At 36.6% G+C, this 20,756-nt stretch overlaps 1 protein-coding gene and 1 pseudogene across 2 annotated transcripts in view; both read left to right on the plus strand.

The window, feature by feature from the left end:
• RGS7 (regulator of G protein signaling 7) overlaps positions 1-12,641 on the plus strand; it is a 557,275-nt gene extending 544,634 nt beyond the window's left edge. For both annotated transcript variants that reach the window (XM_036235631.1, XM_016166725.2), the window contains one exon: positions 11,286-12,641. In XM_036235631.1, coding sequence (XP_036091524.1) covers positions 11,286-11,324 — 39 coding nt within the window. In that variant the 3' untranslated portion in view covers positions 11,325-12,641. The remainder of the gene's footprint in view (positions 1-11,285) is intronic.
• A 1,529-nt stretch (positions 12,642-14,170) lies between these two features.
• On the plus strand, positions 14,171-14,289 carry LOC118613524 (annotated as a pseudogene).
• Positions 14,290-20,756: the final 6,467 nt, after the last annotated feature.

A 20,756-nucleotide genomic window follows, 5' to 3' on the forward strand; every position in this document is an offset into this window, starting at 1 on the left:
ATATGATGAGCAGTTTTTAATAATTTTTTTTTATGCGGTAAATTTCAAAGCACAAAACAACGCAAAGTGGAACATCACATTCCCCACAAAAATGTCACATTTCTTTCTAGACCTTCTTGCCAACCTTGTCATTGTGCGAGCAGTAAACTTTGCAGTGACCAGTTGGATTCTATGTCCTTGATGTTGATGGTATGCTCTTGGGAAAATGTCTTCTCCAAGACAGGTGAAGAGGTGTGACATTGCCAGAGCACAGATGACCTGGACATTGCTACTCTGGCTTGCGATGTTTTTCCAGGGTTCTTTCAATCAACGTCAGTTTGAAGTTTACATGGCTGATCATGTGCTCAGGATTGTCCTTTTAGAACAATGTAGGATGTAGGAGTTCAGCACTGTAATGTGTAGAAGGTAATTAAAGAATGTCTTATACCAAAACTTGTGCCTTTTGTGCTCAGTTAGAAGGAAGTGAGCATCCGATCAGCCAAGTCCACTGCTACCAATTCCACAGTGACACATGGCTTCTTCGTTTTCTTTCCATTTATGTTGTCTACTTCAATCGCAGTATCATTGTGGAATGTTGACAGCTTTGTCACCTCCTTCTTGTCACACCATTTCGGTGCCATAAGTTCACCGCAGAATCTGGCTATAGTTGTCCCCTTTGCAATCCTTTTCTTCACATTGTTTGTCATCTGATTTCTGTTTAAACAAGCTGTCCCAACTGCATCAGCCATGTTTTGATTAAATTCTCTGAAAAGCATGGGAGATGCACGCTAACTTTGGAGGTAAGGTTAGGACTATAACCCACGAGTTACCGAGGTAAACGCTGTAGCCACAGGCACCACTGGTGAGTATTCTAGGGGCAAATGGGAAATGGGTAAATTAGGCACTTTTCAACTAATTAAATTTAGTTGACTTTTCAGGCAGCAGAAATTAATCCAGTTTTATATATATTTTTATGCTGGTTTTCCTGTCTTCTTTGGTATCTTGGCAAGAAATTCATTAGCAGAGGCTAGATTAGAAACTGCAAACAGGGTGTTGTTTTAACCTAAGGCCTTTCTTCATGTCTTTAAGTGTAAATGTCTTTCCTCATAGCTGCTCTGACAGTGCCATGGCTGAGACCTGAAGCATGAATCTTTAAGCAATGCAAGATTGGTGATGATATAACCAACCTCACCGTGAGAGATTCAGGCAAGCCTCTTATACCAAAAAAAAAAATCTCCTTGCAATCTTTCTATTTAATATCAGATAACACATACTGATGTACAGTTCCTCTCTTATTCATTCCTAAATGTGGATCAATAGCATTTGCTATCTATTGATTCCAATATAAAAATATAATCAGGCCATTATTGTTCCAATAAACATTTGTTAACAAATAAATAAGTAAATCTAGAGTTAAAATTTCAGGAGTCTGCATTCCATAAAACAGAATGTAAATTTTATGTATGTGAATTTTCTATCGAAAAGGCCCAGAGTTTTCAGCAGGTTCTCAAAAGGATTTATGACCAAAAGGTTAAAAGCCAACCATCTTCTGGGGCTTTTAAAAAATATTTTGATATCAAGCGTTTCCACCCCCCCCCACCCGTTTTGAAATGATGAACATGATGCTGATAAAATACTAATTAAACTGTTGTTAGAAAAGCTAAGAGGCTCATCTTAGGAAAACATAACACGTTATCATTAACAATCTCTGAGACCTGGGATATGTCCTTTACTAAGTCCACAGGACTTCAGTTGCCTCATCTGTAAAATGAGGAGTTTGGACTAGATGGTGAATACTAAGATTTCTCCCAACTGTGAAGGCTAAGAGTAGTCATGAAGATTCACATATAAAAATTAACGTTTTAAATAAACAAATGAGTCATGTGGTTAGAAAATCCTTGCAATAAATATGATTTTATTAACATAACCAATAAAACATTGAAATGGGAAATTAAACTGTGATTCTCAGAATCTCATAAAATCAGTTGTTTCTCAATTTCAAGTCTCTTGAAAGTTAGACATGACCTCAGATGAAATTACTTACATAGTTTATATATTCTACCATTTAAATCATTTCTGTCATATTGCTTTGTGTGATGTTCAAAGTTTAGTGAGCAAAAACAAACACTGTTGTCACCTATTGAAATGGAATAAGCAAACTAAGGATTAAAAAATGGGATAAGCACAAGGGTTGATATAATATAAACATGTGGTTAAAGAAAAGAAAAGCAGCTCAATCTTGTTATAATGTAGCAGCAACAAGACAATTAAAATGTGGGTGGAAATGAGTGGTGTACAATCACTGTGAAGAGGAAAGAGAGAAGCTGGCTGAGAAATACTGGACAAGTTTAAATATCACGAGATTCTTGTTTATTTGCTCTAAGAAGCAGTCCAGGCTCTCTGTTAGCCAGCAGTGTAGGATAAGCCTATAAATATTTACTATATTCTTGGCTCAACCACTGGACAAGTGACTGAAAATTACTCATTTCGTTGGACCAGAGCTGGGACCACACAGCTGACATTTTCAGGCTATTCTGAATAATTGATCACATTATGAAGAACTATTTCTAAAAAAAATAAGTAAATTTTTTAATTTGCAGATTAAACCATTGCTCCATGTGCAATTGATGGGCTCAGAATGGATTTTGTCTGCTGTGAGAATGGAGGCATTGATGACTCTTTATATATATATTAAATAGTCTAATTATTTGCTTTAAAATGAAGCAATTATGCTAAAAAGTATTACCAGAGTCAAAGTTTGAGGGAAAAAAAAATCCCAAAGCAGATATGTCTTCAGGAAAAAAAAATTGACATACATAAGTTGGAATTATTGCTAGAGCCATATAAATTGGCTAGCTTCTGATTATTAGGAATTAATTTATTTTCTTATTTATTATTAAGAAAATAATACTTAATGAATGTTTACTATGTGCCAAGAAATACACAAGATACCCTGACATAAGAGAGAGGGAGAAAGAAACTGGTTGCAAAGAGACAAGTTATTTACTTGGGGTCAAACTTGTCTATTGTAAAGCTACAATTTAAAATTATTTCACACATGTGCAAGCCTAAGCTCTTTCCACTACATCATTTCACCAAACATAATCCATTGATTCAATATGTCAACCTCAAGAAAGATGATACCTATGAAGAAGAGCTCCTGGGATCAAATTTAAAAAGAGCCTCACAGGCTTTCTCATTTAGGAGCTCTCAGGCAGCACACTTCAGGGAAAATTCTGAACTAAACTGCCTTCCACTTGCCCTTAACTGCCTACCTGCACTGTGCTCCTGCTGTTTGAGTCAACCCTTATAAAAGAGTTCCTGGAACTGTAGTTCATCTAACAGAATTGAGACTTTCACCATCCAATTGTAGCTGTGCAGCTGTGTCTCCATTAGCATCTTCCCCCAACTGATCAGAGCAGCTCCATTCCAATCAATTAGGAAGGTGCTTTTTGGTTTTGAAATCCTCATTTGGCTCAGGGAGTGTACTTCCCTTCGCCACTGAAGACCGAAGACTGATGCCCAAGCTAAAGCTGAAACACCGAAGATGTCTCACCAGACCACAGCAGAGCAAACGGGGGCAGAGCAGAGCAGAGCAGAGCAGGTGGAGCCAACTGAAGCAGGGAAGAGCAAAATGGTGTGGATTAGAGCAGAGCGGAGCTATTGAGCTGGAGAGGATCCTCATGTGAGGTCTACTTCACAGCCATGCTGTTCCAAAGCCAACTGTAGCACAATTGAGCTGATTACACTGAATAACGTTTTCTTCTTTACTGCACCCCAAATTGGGGATTCCTATTGGCAGAAAATTGGTGGAAGCAACCATCAGTTGACAAATAAAAATAATAAGCAACCATAAAGTGTAACATTTTGTGTAACATAGAAATACCACTATTGCCCTCAAAAGCCTTATAAATCATGAAAGAGTATAGGTCACATGGTCAATTAAATTAAACAAATAACTTTATCAATCATCTTCTATTTTTAATATATACTAGGCACAGAGGAGTCATGATGGTTAGTAAAAACCAAATCTCAATATGTTAATATAATAGCCTGAATGATATGTCATTCATTCACTGAACAAAACTTTATTACAAACCTACCCTTCGAAAGTGCACAATCTAGCAAAATAACAAAGATAATTAATAGGCATAAATAAATAAATAAATAAATAAATAATACAGCTGTCATTATATCTTGGAAAAAATATTGTATAGGTAAAATAGAGAATAAAGAAAGATATTCACTCACATGTTTTGTTAACGAAGCCCTATAGGAAGGATATCTTGGGACTTGAGACAGCTTTCTGCATGTAAAGGATCAATAACCATGCGTTCTAGCATATGGAAGAACATGGGGAAAATTTCCAAGATAGAAAAGAAAATGGCGGTCCTGTAGATTCAAGAGAAGCCAGTGAACATAGGGAGGGCCACTTAAAATGAGGTAAACTGGAGCAAGATCAGCCTCTTGAAAATGCAAACCACATGAGAAAGTAGAGAATGAAGGATGAAGCAGGATCTAGTTGATACCATCTTGGAGAAGCTGGTATTTAAAGTGAGATTTGAACAAATGATATATTTTCTGTAGACTTGATGGTATATATAAGAAGCCATGAATAAGACTGTGATGCAAAAAAAAAAATTAATAATAGCATATAGTCACAGATGACTCAAGCATTTGTACAGAGAGATGTGATAGATAAGTTTGTAATGTGAGTTTACAAGAGGTCTTAAATACAAGAGATTTATGAGTTCTAGTATTCATGCAATAGGGAAACCACTTAAGCTTTATAAACAGAGTGGTTTGATCAGAGGCAAGTTTTAAAAGATTACTCTGGGGGAGTGTGTAAGACACATCGTTGGCAGAGATGAGCACAAGAAAGCCAGTGCAATCAAATAGGTATGAAGAGCTAGATCTACATTGGAATGGTGGCACGGAAGTGCTGCCTGAGAGAAGAGTATGAAATCACTATATCGGCATCACTGATCTCAGCTTGTCACCCCCCAACATCTAGGAACAACTGTAGAGAGAAACAATTTTTAGGATAGATGGTTTAATACTATACACTCAATCATTTTTCTAGTTGCTCTAAAATTCACCCCTGTATGGAAGCAGACCAGCCAGATGTGATTCTGAATTATATTGCCGTGACAGCCTGTCAAATCATTTTGGATTTCATTTTTAGGTGATACCATTGAGCAGAGTGAGCTATGTCATAAAAGATAGCCCTGTGGCCCACATTATTGCGTTGCTATTAGAAGAACGTGATTGAAGGCACGATTAACAATATTACAGTGGGGAATCTTTATGACAATTCTAGGCAGATGTTTCATTCTAGTCTCTTAAGAACATTTACAATGGTCATACCCCTTTGGAGTGTTTAGTTTGTGTTATCTGATAGATAATTATAAAGTTTGTGACTTATCAGGCTTCCCTTTAAGGAATCACTGCTGAAAACTTTAGAGGCAATTTGTGGCCCTAAGTAAATGCATTGGTCTTATTGATTATCTTTTCATTTGAGCTTTTTATGGTGTGCCCTTGAGTATTTTCTTTTTCCTCTTTTTACTCTATTTATTGCTTGAAACCTTCTTAACAGTTATAAGACTTAATATAAACTACATTAAGTACTTTCTATAGTAAATAACAGTATGATTAAGAGAAAAGAATAAAATGCTGAGTAAGTGCTTTTTCTTCCTTTTTTTTTTTAGCTTACCTTTTTTATTTCCCTTGATAAATAGAAATTTTTTAAAAACTGGAGGAATAAAATCTGTCTTTTAAAGAAAAGCATAAATTGTACTTTCCCATTTATTTAAGTCTATCATTTAAAAAATATCCTAATAAAGGTCCCAAAAGTATAAAACCAAATGTCTACAACTTCAAGACAATACTTTCTATTTATACAAGTCAGAAGGGATAGAAGAAACTAAATGACATAAGGCTATAAAAAATTAATTAAAAAGAAATTAAAACAAGATAGAGTGGGAAGAAAGGGAAAATACCCAATTGAAATATTTCTGATTTTTATCACTAGATGAAATAAGCCAAAAATACATATTTGGTATTGAAATGGTGAGTATATCTCATTACGTGTATAGTAAAGTGCTCTCACTGACATTCTGATGAGGAATTCTGGATGTGCTCTTCGTCATGTTCATAAAATGTAAAAATGTAATGTTGCCCATTTTACTAGTGATGGAAAAGACTCAGCAAGATAAAAGGAACTCTAGATGCCACAGGAATTTAGTGATAAAAGCCATTATTCTACACAATGGTTGACAGTTGATTCAGACCTGTACTATATATTCTGTTAGATTCACATTAAAAAATAAGAATAAAATAGTATTACAATGTGAGTCTCTTTAGTCTCTTGTCGGTTTCTCATTTCTAATAAATGGATGTGGGAACTAGCTACATGCCCTCTCCCCTCTAATATGGCATCTGCCCCACTTGTGATCTAGATAAAAGATTATAGACATGAGCATGGTTCTATGATTCTATAAGCTAGATAAAACATTTGATATGACAGATTACTAATGTTTTAGTCAGGCTTTAAGGTCATTTAATTGGCAAATATTTATAGGCTACTATGTGCTAGCTCCTGGGGAACAGCAATAAATAAAACAGATCCGGTCACTGTCTTAATGCCTTTTAATAATTGTACTTATTGTGGATTTACTATATTCTAGGCTCTATTCCAATCACTATGGATTTCTTAACACATTTAAACCTCACATCAATACTATTAGGCAGATATTATTATCCTCATGTTATAGGTGAAGAAAAGCACAAAAAATGTAATTTAAGGTTTGAGTTTCTGTTTCAAAATGTAAGGAGCTTGGAAGTCATCACTTTCATCCTTCTAACAAGAAAATAAAAAAAGCAGAATAATCTATTCCAAAAAATCCAAAAGGAGTAAAATCTCCCAAGTTCATTTTATAAGGCCGGCAGGCTCCTGATTTGAAAATCAGACAAAGATACTTCAAAAAATTATAGGCTAATATCTTCAATGAACATTAGTGTAAAAATTCTCAGTCTAGCAGATTGAGTTCAACAATATGTTTAAAAAGATCATACACCATGATCAAGTGAGATTTATTCCTGGGATACAAGTTTTGTCCAATATCTGTGAATCAATTAACATGCTACAACACATAAACAAAATGAAAGATAAAAATCATATGATCATATCAATAGATGCAGAAAAAGCATTTGATAAAATCCAGCATTCATTTATTATAAAAATTCTCAGCAAAATAGAAATAGGAGGACTATACCTTAACATAATAAAGGCCATTTATGACAAACCCACAGCTGACACTATACTCAACAGTGAAAAGCTAAAAGTTTTTTCCTTAAAATCAGGAACAAGACAAGGATGTCCACTTTCACTACTTTTATTCAGCATAGCATTGGAAGTCTTAGCCATAGTAAACAGATAAGAAAAAAATAGATAAGGATCCAAATTGGAAAGAAAGAAAGAAAACTATCATTTGCAGATAACATGATATTGTATATAGAGAACCCTAAGTACTCCACCAAAACACTATTAGAACTGATAAAAGAATTCAGTAAGGTAGCATGATACAAATTAATATACAGAAATTGTCTGCATTTTTATACACTAATAAGGAACCATCAGAAGGAGAAATTAAGAACACAGTCTCATTTATAATTGCATCAAAAAATAAAATAACTAGGAATAAATTTAATGAAGGAGATAAAATTTTAAGAAAATTTTAAGAAATTAAAGTATGAAGTTGAAGAAAATACAAATAAATGAAATCATATACCACACTCATGGATAGGAAGAATTAACATCATTCAATGGCCATATTACCCAAAACAATTTACAAAGCATACTACCCAATGCAATCCCTATCAAAATACCAAGGACATTTCTTATAGAATTAGAAAAAATAATCCTAAAATTTATATGGAACCATAAAAGACCCCAAATAGCCAAAGCAATCTTGAGAAAAAAAGAACAAAGTTGTAGGTATCACACTACTTGATATTAAATGATAATACAAAGCTATAGTAATCCAAACAGCATGTACTGGCATAAAAATAGGCATACACATAGACCAAATAGAGGGCCCAGAAATAAATCCATATCTATATGGTCAAGTAATCTATTGCAAAGGATGCAAGAATATACAATGGGGTAAAGACAGTCTATTCAACAAATAGCATTAGGAAAACTGAACTGATGCACACAAAAAAACATAAAACTAGACCACCTTCTTACACCATATTCAAGAATAAATTCAACATGAAATAAAGGCTTAAATGTAAGACCTGAAACCATAAAATTCCTAGAAGAAAACATAGGAGTAAACACTGGCATTCTCTTAGTAATATTTTTGTTGATATGCCTCCTCAGGCATGGGAAGCAAAAGAAAAAGTTAAACAAATTGGACTACATTAGTCAGAAAAGGTTTTGCACAGCAACGGAAATCATCTACAAAATATAAAGAAAACCTACTACTTAGGAGAAGACATTTTCCAATGATACATTTGGTATATGCTTAATATCAAAAGTTATAAAGAACCTATACCACTTAACACACACACACACACACACACACACACACACACACACACACACCCAAAACAATCCCATGAAAACATGAACAGAGGACAATGAACACATGAAAAGATGCTTAACATCATTAGTCATCAGAGAAATGTATATTAACAGCACAATGAGATATCACCTTACACCTGTCAAAATGGATGTTATCAATAAATGTTGGTGAGGATATGGAGAAAAAGGAACCCTTGTGCATTATTGGTGGCACTGCAAATTGATGCAGCCACTAAGGAAAACAATAGGGAGGTTCCTCAAAAATTAAAAATAGAAACTTATGAGCCAGCAATTCCACTTCTGCATATTTATCTGAAGAAATCCAAGACATTGATTTGAAAAGATATTTGCAACCCTATGTTCATTGCAGCATTATTTACAATAGCTAAAATATGGAAACAATCTAAGTGCCTATCAATAGACGATTGGATAAAGAAGAGGTGGTACATATACACAATAGAATATTACTTGGCCATAAGAAAGAATGAAATCTTACCATTTGCAACAAAAATGATGGACCTAGAGGGTATTATGCTAAGTGAAATAAATCAGACAGAAAAATACATACCATATGATTTCACTTATATGTGGAATCTAAACAACAATACAAAAGGAACAACAAAATAGAAAGAGACTTACAGATAGGGAACACAAACTGATGGTTGCCAAATGGGAGGGGGATCAAGGGCCTGGGTAAAAAAGGTGAAAGGATTAAGAAGTATAATTGATAGTTACAGAATAGCCATGGAAGTGTAAAGTATAGCAAAGGAAATATAGTCAATAAAATTGTAACAACTATGTAAGGTGCCAGGTAGGTTCTAGACTTATTGGGGAAACCACTTTGTAAATTATGTAAATATCTAACTGCTATGCTATACACCTGAAACTAATATAAATTGCTATTGAAGATATACTATAATTGAGAAAATAAAAATGGTTACTTAATTAATTTAAAAGGCATGTGGGACATGGAACTATCAGCCAGAGAGACTGCAAGCTTTAAGATGATCCCTGGAAGATGTAGAGGAATTAACCTGGTTGGGATGAGGGAAGATTGTGGCCCTTCCAAGTCTCAGAAACATGCCGTTTTTAAAAATTAATGCTATTAATTGAAATTTGTTTGTACGTTTTTTTTTTTTTTTTCAGATAGACCTTGTGAGCAAGTGATGAGAAATGTATACTTAAAAGGGTCATGGAGAAAGAAAAGGAAAAATATTCCATAATTAAAGACAAAAACCATGTCTCATTTATATCTATAGTCCTATGCTCTACCTGAAATAGTGCCTTGGTAGATACTGTGATTGCAAATGAATGTGTGGTTGAAGAAAACAAGACACATATAAAACAATTACATTTATATCTAATAAAAAGAATCATCTATTATCAAATATTCTTCTAAATTAACTTTGAGTTATTGGTTGCCAGATAATACTAATTAAATCTAAGTGACTGAATATATAAATTATTTAAGCAAATAAATGAATTAGGTTTTCATTAAAATAGAGTTTTTTGAGTTAGTTCAGGGGAAAACTACATGATGACATGAGCCTGAGATTTTTTTCCCCCAAATCTAGATTGCCTGGAAAAATAGAGCAATTCGAGACATGCAAACTTTCAAATGTTCAAAAGTTCAGCCTTATTTAATTGAAGGTATTTGTCATCTTACTACAATATTGCGTGGAGTTGCTTGGTTGAGTGATGAGATTAACAGCTGTCATGGAAGGAATTGGAAGGATAAAGATAAGCCTGAAAAGGAAAGTGAGACCAGAGAGTGAAAATCTAGGGAATAAAAAAAAGGCTTAGACTATGAACTGAAACTTAGGAAGCAGCCCTTTCCACTGCAAGGCTAGATGCCTTCTTTCCTTTTTAAAAAAAGATTGTCCAAGAATGATTGTACATCCCTTTGAGAAGCTATTTCAACCTTTTTTCCTATGGTTATATATGACTTAGGTAAATTCATATTTTAAACAAGCAAACAAAAATCCAAAAGAGTTTAGCTAGTTGAACTGTCTACAGAGCACGCAACAAATTGTATCTACTGGCTATTTTGTTGATTAAATTCCTTTTAGCTCTGAGCTGGGCATCATTTATTTAGGAAACTAACCGAATGTTTTTGTTGTTATTTCTATTGCTTGTTCTGTCCTATAATAGTCAACCCCATTTTAGTATGGCAATCCTTAAATGTCCAGCAATTCAGGGTATTTTGGGATTATATACCTCATGAGTTTAAATTGAGAAAAAATGCATAAATATCATGTGTGAGCCTTTAGAAACAACAATAATAAATACTTTATTTTTGGGCTAATAAACTTGAACAGTCTCGCTGAGTCAATAGTATCAATAGAAATTTGAGTTTCTTCCAAGATATTCTCTCTGTCTCTTTCTCAGTCTCCCTCTCTCTCGTTAATGACAAAATAAACAGTTCTAAGAAATTACAGAGGCTTTACTCAGACCCTGCATGATTTACTCTTTGAATTATCTCTAAGTCCAGAAATGGCTTTAGAAGTAAGCAAAAGAATTTTAGGAATATTTCAAACACTCACTGCCTGCGGTGCTGCCCCAATGATCTCTGCCTCCTGATATTCATACCATTCCACATTGTATTAGGGTCGGTCTGTATGTCCAATAGACTACAGCAAAAGTAATAGTGTGACACTTCTGAAAGTAAATTATAAAAGACATGGTGACTTCATCTAGCTCGTGCTGTCTCCTCTCTCAGATCACTCACTCTGGAAGAAACCAGCTGCCCGTGTCATGAGGATTCCTGTGGAGAGGTCCTTCTAGAGACAAGCTAAGGCCTCCTGCCAACAACCACATGAGTGAGCTTGGAAGTGAATGCTCCACCGCAGTTGACTGCAGCCCCATCTTGACTGTAGCTTCATGGGAGACCCTAAGCCAGAACCATCTAACTATGCCACTCCTGGATTCCTGACTCTCAGAAACTATAGGGAGATAATACATGTCTGTTTTAAGCCTTTAAATTTTGAGGTAATTGGTTATGAAGCAAGAGATAACTAATATACTATCCATGACTTAATTCATTTATTTAACAGGTATCTGTTGACATCTATGGTCTTTTAATCTCTATGATATTCACTTTAGAGTATAATAAATCAAAGTATCTGCCCTCAAGGAGCTATTAGAATCATTTGGAATGCAGATGCACAAATAATTTTAATCCAAGTCGATGAGTGCAATGAAAAGTTACAAAAGAACACACACGAGAAGAGGGATTTAGTCTACCCAGAAGAGTTCAGTAAAGTTTCATAGAATTTTGATATATGAATTATATCTTAAAGAACAAGTAAAAGTTTGCCCAAAGGGGAAGAAAATGTATTCCGAAAAGGGAGCAGAAATGAACCAAAAGTGAATTTCATGAGCTAGCATAGTGTGTTCAAAGATTTGCAATCAGTTTTAAGCTACAGGAATGGAACATGGGAAGCAGAAAATGGCAAGATGTATCCTGTGAGAGGGCTAACTCAAACTTGTAAAGGGTCCTTGATGTCGTGTTAGAAACTTGGAGATTATTCCATAGGTCTTGGAGACCTATATTTATAAACAAAAATTTATTTGCTTTTGTAAACAAAAGTTTTAAACAAAAACATCATCATCAAATTTATATTTGGTAATGTGTATAGACGAAGGGTGAATTTGAGGACAAAAGGGCTGGGAGTAAGTACATTATTTGGGAAGTTGGTCCTGCAGTTATCAGATGAGGGATGACAGGGGCCTGAATTCGGCCATGGTGATAGGGATATAGAAGGGGACTGAATGATGGTTGGAAAAGCAAAGGAGGAGCAAAAAAAAAAACGAGCACATTCATAATTGGATGACGTGATGAAATGTGACACTTCCATAAGAGAAGAGAAAATACATGCAGGAGAAAAAAATTGTAGGGAATATTTACAACTCAACTTAAGATATGTTGAGATTGAAACTCTTTCCCTGTTACATAAAAAAAAAAATCACATAATTGGTCTTTTCTTATGGCTGCATGTACACATGCAATATACTTATACTGTATTATTGAATTGTACACTTAAAACCTATAGAATTTTGTTAACTAATGTCACTCAAATAAAGTTAATTTTAAAAAATCACATGATTGGTATTAATATATTTGTGTACAATTAAGATTCCAACATTCTTAATAGGGAGGCATAACATACCAGTTCATACCATGAGATGATGCAGAGCACTAAAAATCAGAAAGCACACACACATTTGAATGACAATGTCATTAATGGGAAGACACTTGACCTTAGGTAACTTCTGGAGGTCTTTGGGTATGGCAAGGGGGTGGTGATTCAGTGGAAACTGTGGAATAAGAGAGAGAAATGATATATGTAGTAAGCCAAATCTATAGGTTAAATAAAATCTGCTTGAATCAAGTACCTCTTTCAAACATGATATTATCAAGAGTAAGTGGATTGTTTCAAATGTTGTTTCTAGAGTTTCATTTTAAAATAAAATTGTATTGGTCATTCAGAGCAGAGTGGGCTGCCCTCCATTTCCTCCTCAGTATATTCTGCTGTCTGGGTATTTGCCTTCTTAGAGAAAGAGAGAAAGCAATTGACTCGGGATTTGGGAAAGAATCTACGATGGGACTTATTAAAGATGGCAGCATAATTCAGTTCCTTCTCTTCTCATTTGAGAATGCCGTTGCAAGAGGAGAAAGAAAATGAGAAAAGGAAAAGAGTTAACTTTTTTTAGCACTTACCATAAGTCAGGCTCTGCTAGATGTTACTTCGATATTGTCATTTAACCCCCATACACTTGTAAGGTGTGTGTTATTAATCCTCTTACAGAAGTGAGGAGATATGGTTTTAGAGAAGTTAAATAATTTGCCTGAAACTGCACAAGACGCAGTTTTCAAGTATGTTTTTTCCTTAATATAGCAAATCAGCTGTTGACCCACAGGCAATGTAACTGCATAGACAATGTATCTCTTCTCTTGATAAAATACATTCTTACATCATGACTGGAAGTGAGCTGTACTCCAGCAAAGCAGGTGGAAAGGGCAAAGCAGACTTAACAGGGTAAGTAAGAGCAATTAAGAGCAAGGTTTCTCTTCCTGTGCTCAACATGAATAGTGTCTCTGTCTAGAATTGAAGTCATGACTATTAAACTTTTAGAAAACATTCTGAATGGAAATATCCTCACTGCCCTTTTGAATGATAAGTTTAATGTTTGCTTATGTAGAGGAAGAGACAGTTAGACAGAAAAATGGATAAAGAGAAATTATAGTACCTTAGTAGTCCCATGCTGCCCAGAAACGAGCATTGTTTAAAATTTGTACATATCTGTATGAAATTTTTCCTATGCAAATGTGTGTGTGTCTATACAAACACACACGCATGCACACATGAGATTTTCCTTCAAAGACTTCTCAATTTGCTTTTCTCTTTCTTCTAACAATAAAAAAATATGTCAATATGAATAAATCTACCAATATTTTTTTGTAACATCTTTACTGTATTTATTACTCGGAGATAGTTGTCAAACTTAGCATTACAAGAGCAAAAGAAAGCTTATAAGAGTGCAGCAACATACAAGTCTGCAATTACTCTATAGCTATGTTGGCTCAAAAACCAGATATTTTTAGCCTATGGCCATACCACTCTGAACACACTTGATCTAGGTTGATCTCGGAAGCTAAGCAGGGTCAGGCCTGGTTAGTACTTGGATGGGAGACCGCCTAGGAATACCTGGAGCTGTAGGCCTTAAAACAAACAAACAAACAAATAAACAAACGAACAGATATCTTTAGATGAGATTTTTACAAGAGGAGAAAAAAATATTAAAAACCTGAATTGGACCACCAATCCTTTGAGTTATAAGTAGTCTTTGAGGTTCTCCTCAGCCTAGCTTTTGTGGCCCCTTTTTTCATTCCCACCCTGATGACCTGTGTAACCCATGATGCTCTACTTCCCAGCTCTACTTCTAGGAGTGAGGCCCACCCAGACATATCCACCAGCAAGGTCTCGTGATGTTCCAACTTCTCTATTCTGGGGCTCATTACCTCAGTTTGTTCTCTTACACACCAGGAGTATCCTACAGAGTGTTGCTTATATAAGAAGCAGCAGCCTGATTCTGATGAAAATCCAGTTGGGGATCATAGTGGAATAATTGTTTATTTAGGTGTTCTGGTTGTATAAAACAGTCACTACTTTAAAACATGACCTGTTATCTCTTCAACATGACTCTAGGTGCACCAAAAGAGAATTTTTCACAAATTACTGACTTTTTATGTCTGACTCTCCTAAATAAATCTTGAAAATTTGTTAAAAATTTCATCTAGTCATTTTAAATATAAATGGTAACAAGAAAAGAAAGAGAGAGGGCAGGGAGGGAGGGAAGGAGGAAGGAAAGGAGAGAGGGAGGGATGGAAGGAGGAAGGAAAGGAGAAAGGGAGGGAGGGAGGGAGGGAGGGAGGGAGGAAGGAAGGAAGGAAGGAAGGAAGGAAGGAAGGAAGGAAAATAGAGTTATACAAGATGTTATTTTTATAGATTAGGAATCTGCAAACTATGGACCATGGTCCAAAACTGGCCCACTGCCTGTTTTTATAAGTAAAGCTTTATTGGAATGCAGCCACACACATTCACTTATGTGTTGTCTATGGCTGTTTTTACTCTGTGATGGCATAGTTGAGTAGTTGCAGTTTAAAAGCCTGAAATACTCACTCTCTGGCCCTTCACTACATAAAAAGTTTGCCAATTCCTAATATAGATCAATATTCAAGAATGACTTCTAATAATTTGATGTGTCATCTCTCTTAGAGTTACAGTTAGTTTTGTAAAGACAGTGCCTTAGTTCAATGAAATACTCCCAGTGATAAGAATTCTTAGGAGAGTAACTTTTTAGTGAGATAGGCTTTTCACTTTGGGAAAATGAAATATTTCCCTTCAATAACATCACCCTAACATCATTAGTCCTTAGCATCACGGCTACGCTTAGAAAAAGCCACACCATATAATTCAGGAACTTCTCTCTTTCTGTCTACCAGAAAGGAATACAAAACATTAAAGAGAACTAACTGAAAATAAAATGTGGGTGGAGGGCAGATGACTTACTGATCTCTCCTCCACCCTTCCTGTCTCCTGTCCCTGTTCTGATCACCAGTGAGAAGCCTGAGGTGTGGGAGGGGCCAGCAACAAAGGCCTGAGTGCATGCAGATGTGGGTGTTGCCTATGAGAGCAAGACTGTTGGAGAAAGGCCTTGCACTCAAAGGAGAGAGAATGTGTCTCCAGAGACAGAGAGCATCTGTAGGAAATTACAAACTTGAGATCATGGGTATTTCAGAGTGAGAAACTCAGTATGTAAGAGATTTTGACAGAATGTGTGATTGTGATGTGTATGTGCCCAGGACAGTGAGCATGTGAAAGAGTGAATGAGGCAAAGATGAATATGCATCACAGAGTGGGACTATATGTATGACCACGTGTCTGTGTGAAAGAACAGAAAAGAAAAATAAGTGAAAGAAACGAGGAGAAAAAAATATAACAATGAGATTGAGATTCTTTCCAGCAAGAGGAAATTTGTATATATATGATGTGATTCTAGTGTAACTACATTGGATGTCAATTCAATGCCACTAACAAGAAATTAATTCTTAATTGCACATAACTTCTCTGGGATATAGAGGATAATAGAACTAAATGACAAGATGGTTAGCTGAATCCCTGTGTTCTAATGAATTGAGGTAATTTAAATAATGTAGACACAATCGTGTTGACAGAAGTAAAAATTACTTCACAAAGTATGTGGCCTTTTAACATTTTGTTGGGATTTCCATTCCATCAATTATCATGTTGTATTGTAATGATCGATTTACCACTTATTTCACTTATCTATAAGGCTAGCCAATACTGGGTCTCCTATACAATGTTTGGTGCATAGTTATTATCACTAAGTATTTGCTGAATAAATTAATTAATAAGTAAGTAAAGTAGGTTAGTTCTTGACCGAAAATTGCATTTCTGGCCTCTAAACATCAAGTGATAAAAAGATAGCTGCTCCTACTTCTTTTAGACTCCAATACTTCCTCTGATGATACCACAGAAGAGAATGCAAGAATCACTGTCATTACAACCACAAATGAAGAACAATGACATGCACACCGCTTGTGTTCACTGCAATGGTTTCAAACATCACTCTCAGAACAGCAAAGTGTTAGGACTGGCTCATGGTTACCCAGGTCTTGGGCCATAAAAAAATAAAAAATAAAAAATAAAAAATAAAAAATAAAAATTCTCTCCTGGGACCTGTATATCAACACATATGCGACCAAAAGTATGTCTGGAGTTGGAGTTTGTTCAGTTAAGACATAACAGAGCTGACTATTCGCCAGTAGCACCAAAGGCCAAGCATTTACTTTTGCTAAACCTAAACGATAGATAACACTTCCTTTAAGTTGAACTATTCTCCAAAGGAGAATGGACGTACACTACCTAGACCATCCCAAGGTGTAGACGGTGAACCTGAGAACTATGCATTTGTAAAGTTTCAAAACTTCTTAGAGAGGGATGACCATGTGTCCTAGTTTACTCAGGATAGCCCCAGCTTATGTCTGTCGTCTTGCTATAATTCACTTTCACTCTGGGAAGTAGACTATACAATCAACCCACTCAGAAATTATCTAATGCTCATCTTACAGATGAGAAACTTGTGGCCTGGACAAGTGAAGAGATCTGTCCAAAGTTCCACAGCTAGTATAGTCACTGGCACATTAACTGGCATTTCTTAATTGAGAAGAATGCTTTTCATTCCAAATGGTAGTATGACCTTTTCTTTCTGCAGAAATCTCAGAGGAAAACTTTTATTTTCCTATTATAAAATTCTAAAGCTACTCATGTAAAAACTTAAGGAAAATACTTCAAAATGAGAATTTCAGTTTCCTAAAGCTTGGACTATAGAAGGATTTCTTCATTTGTAAAGGAAATGCATATATCTGAGCGGAAACATTCAGATTTAACCATGATATTGGCCTCATCTCATGTAAAACCCTCAGCCATGGTCATCATAAGTGTGGTGAACATCGGCTTGGTGGGCCAAGTGGGATAGAGCCTGTCCCAGCACAGGGGTGGGGATGGCTGTTCTAGCAATAACATTTGATGTATCCATGTTAGAGTATGGGATGCTTATGGACATTTGCTAAAAATATATTTGTTGTTAAAAACTATCCATTCGTTGCTAAATAATATTTTGAGCCCAAAACAAATTTTGGAGATAAGAGAAAGTCTTCAGTAATCCTAACCAAAACTGACCAAAATGCTATTGGATCATTTCATGAATACACAAGGTTAGTGATATTTGTGTAGCCCTCATGTCAGAGGACATTATGTGGCTGGCAGATTTTCTTAGATCGAGGTTTACAAAAGAATATGGGGTATCTCTCAACTGGAAGGTCCAGTTGGCTACATCAATTACCTAGCTCATAAACATGGCAAATCCATAGGCCCGAAGGAAATTTTAAAATAATAATAAAACTCAATAAATATGTATCATGCAAAGGCCCAAACACTGGGCCTCCTATTCCCAGTGCCTTCCCTGCCCTGATCTTATCCAGTAGTGTTCATCACTCTAGAATCAGGAGACCAAGACTTGACTTCTGTTACAGTTTAATTGCCTCTGAATACATAGCTATGCCCATAGTTCTGGCCCAACACCCACATGTGGCAGTTGACAATTGGGAGGGCTACCTCAGCTGCAGAGGTCGGCCCTGAGGAGCGAGTAGTCTCAGCCCCATACCAGGCTCCCTAGCCCAGAGCACCAGTGCTAGGAAGAGGAGCCCCCACAACATCTAGCTATGAAAATCAAAAGAGATTCCTTACATCCCGGTAAGTCAGAAGTCTACTAGAAACCCAAGCGTCCTCTTGAAAGGCCCACACAGAGACACACTCACTTGCAGGCACTCACCCTGGGTTCTAGTAGAAGGACAACAGCTCAGAAGGTGCCAAAGACATACAGAGAGAAACTGAGTTGTGTGGCTTCAGGGTGAGGGCTAAAGTGACAGCTGCTATTGTCCCTGTGTTGAACTTTTCCTGGATACAACCTAATCTGAACTTTCACTAGCCTGGTGAACTTCATACCTCTACCCTGATGATTACTGAGACCCTGCCCCATCCCAATCATGAACAAAGAGAGGTTTTGGGGCCAGCAAGCAGCCAGCCTTGACCCAAGCTGCAGTCACTCTTTAAAAATCTCTCAAAGGTCCACAGGCCCCATGTGGGCAACAGCTGGCCTTGGTGTGCCCTGGGCCTTTTGCTGAGTGGCTCTAGACTGGCCTCATATCTGAATGCGCATTAACCTGGTAAACACCACTTGCCTCACCCTCATAACTCTCTGAGAAACCAACACACCAAACTCAAACACTGATGGAGGCATTTTGGGGGCTGGGTAACCATCCCCATCTGAGGTCGCAATAGTAGATTCCTTCAGCAGCAACCAAAAGGCTTCAGCTTGTGTACCTTGGGAGACATTTTCAGTGGTGGGCAACCAGCCACAGCCTGAGCTGTCGTATTTCTTGAACAAATCTCAGAGGTCTGTGGACCTGAGACTAGCAGTGGCTGGTTTTGGGGTGATTCGATACTTTTGCGAGAGGCCACAGGTACAGCACTGGCACCAAATCTGAATCTACACTAACCTGGGGAATGCCACTGGCCCCACCCTGGTGATACCACCAGACCCTGCCTCACCCTACTTGTGTACCACCTGAGGCTTTTTTATCTGCTGAGTTTTATGGGAGCCAGCAGGAGGTGGCAGGACTTGGAGTGCTCTGTGCTTTTGTTGAGCTGCCCCAGGCCCAGAACTGGTGCCACCCAGCCTTGGTGACAACATGGTGTCTCCCACACACCTCCAGGACCAGTACAGGCAGCTACCAATCATGGATCACTGTGTAGCCCCTACCAGGTAGCCTCAGTCTGGTCACAGGCAGGAGATGAACTTGGCCTGCACTGAAGCTTTTCCCAAGAGGCCACGGAGCCAACACACCCGGAGACTGGCTTCAGATCACAACAGAGCACTAGCCATTTAGCCTCATAAGTGGCACACACAAAGGGAAGTCTCCACAGGCACCAGGGCCTTCTACCACAAATTCAACTCCATGGAGTGAGCCCCCACACAGCAGCTCATATGCTCTGGTTATGGGCAATCTTTACAAAGAGGCAACCTAAGGGTCATTTTAATTTACTGATGTGCCAACACCAATCAAGTTTCAACTACAATAAGAGGTCACACACAACACACACAAGCAACACTCCTAGAGCACCCAGCTCAAGTAATCAAGGGCACTGCACCATTGGGCCCCACAGGATACCTACAACATAAAGCCACCCCGTTGAGACTGGGAGTCATAATAGATCTACCTAATATATAGAAAGAAACATAGAGGTAGCCAAAATGAAGAGACAAAGAAACAGGTCCAAAATGAAAGAACAGGAGAAAACTCCAGGGGAAAAAAAGAAACTAATTGGAAGCAAGCTATCTACCAGATAAAAGCAGCAAGAGAAAGGCAATTGGTTACCTGCAAGGGAGCTCCCATAAAACTCAGTTGATTTCTCAACAGAAACTCTTCAGGCCTGAAGGTACTGGTAAGAAATAGTCAAAGTGATGAAAAGTATAGACCTACAATCAAGATTACTATACACGACAAGGAAAGATAAAGAGTTTCCCAGACAAGAAAAAGTTAAAGGAGTTTATCGCCACCAAAATAGTATTATAAGAAATGTTGAAGAGATCTCTTAAAAAAAAAAGAGGATAAAAAGAATATAAATATAAATAATAATATAGCAATAACTACATACCTATCAATCGCTTTAAATGTAAATGGATTAAATGTTCCAATAAAAAGACATAGGGTAGCTGAATGGATAAAAAGAAAATAATACCTATATATACATGCTGTCTACAAGAGATCCACTTCAGATTGAAAGACTAACACAGACTGAAAGTAAAGAGATGAAAAAAGATATTTCATGCAAGTGAAAATGAAAAAAATACTGGAGTAGCAACGCTTATATCAGACAAAATTAACTTTAAAACAAAAGCTATAATAAAGACAAAGAAAAATATTTAATAATGACAAAGGATATAAATTTTGCAAATATTTATGCACCCAACATAAGAACACCTGCAAATATAAAACAAATATTGATGGACTATAAGAGAGAACCAAATGGTAATAAGTCAT

This window comes from Rousettus aegyptiacus, unplaced genomic scaffold (assembly GCF_014176215.1).
Source record: "Rousettus aegyptiacus isolate mRouAeg1 unplaced genomic scaffold, mRouAeg1.p scaffold_m13_p_18, whole genome shotgun sequence".
Lineage (NCBI taxonomy): Eukaryota > Metazoa > Chordata > Mammalia > Chiroptera > Pteropodidae > Rousettus > Rousettus aegyptiacus.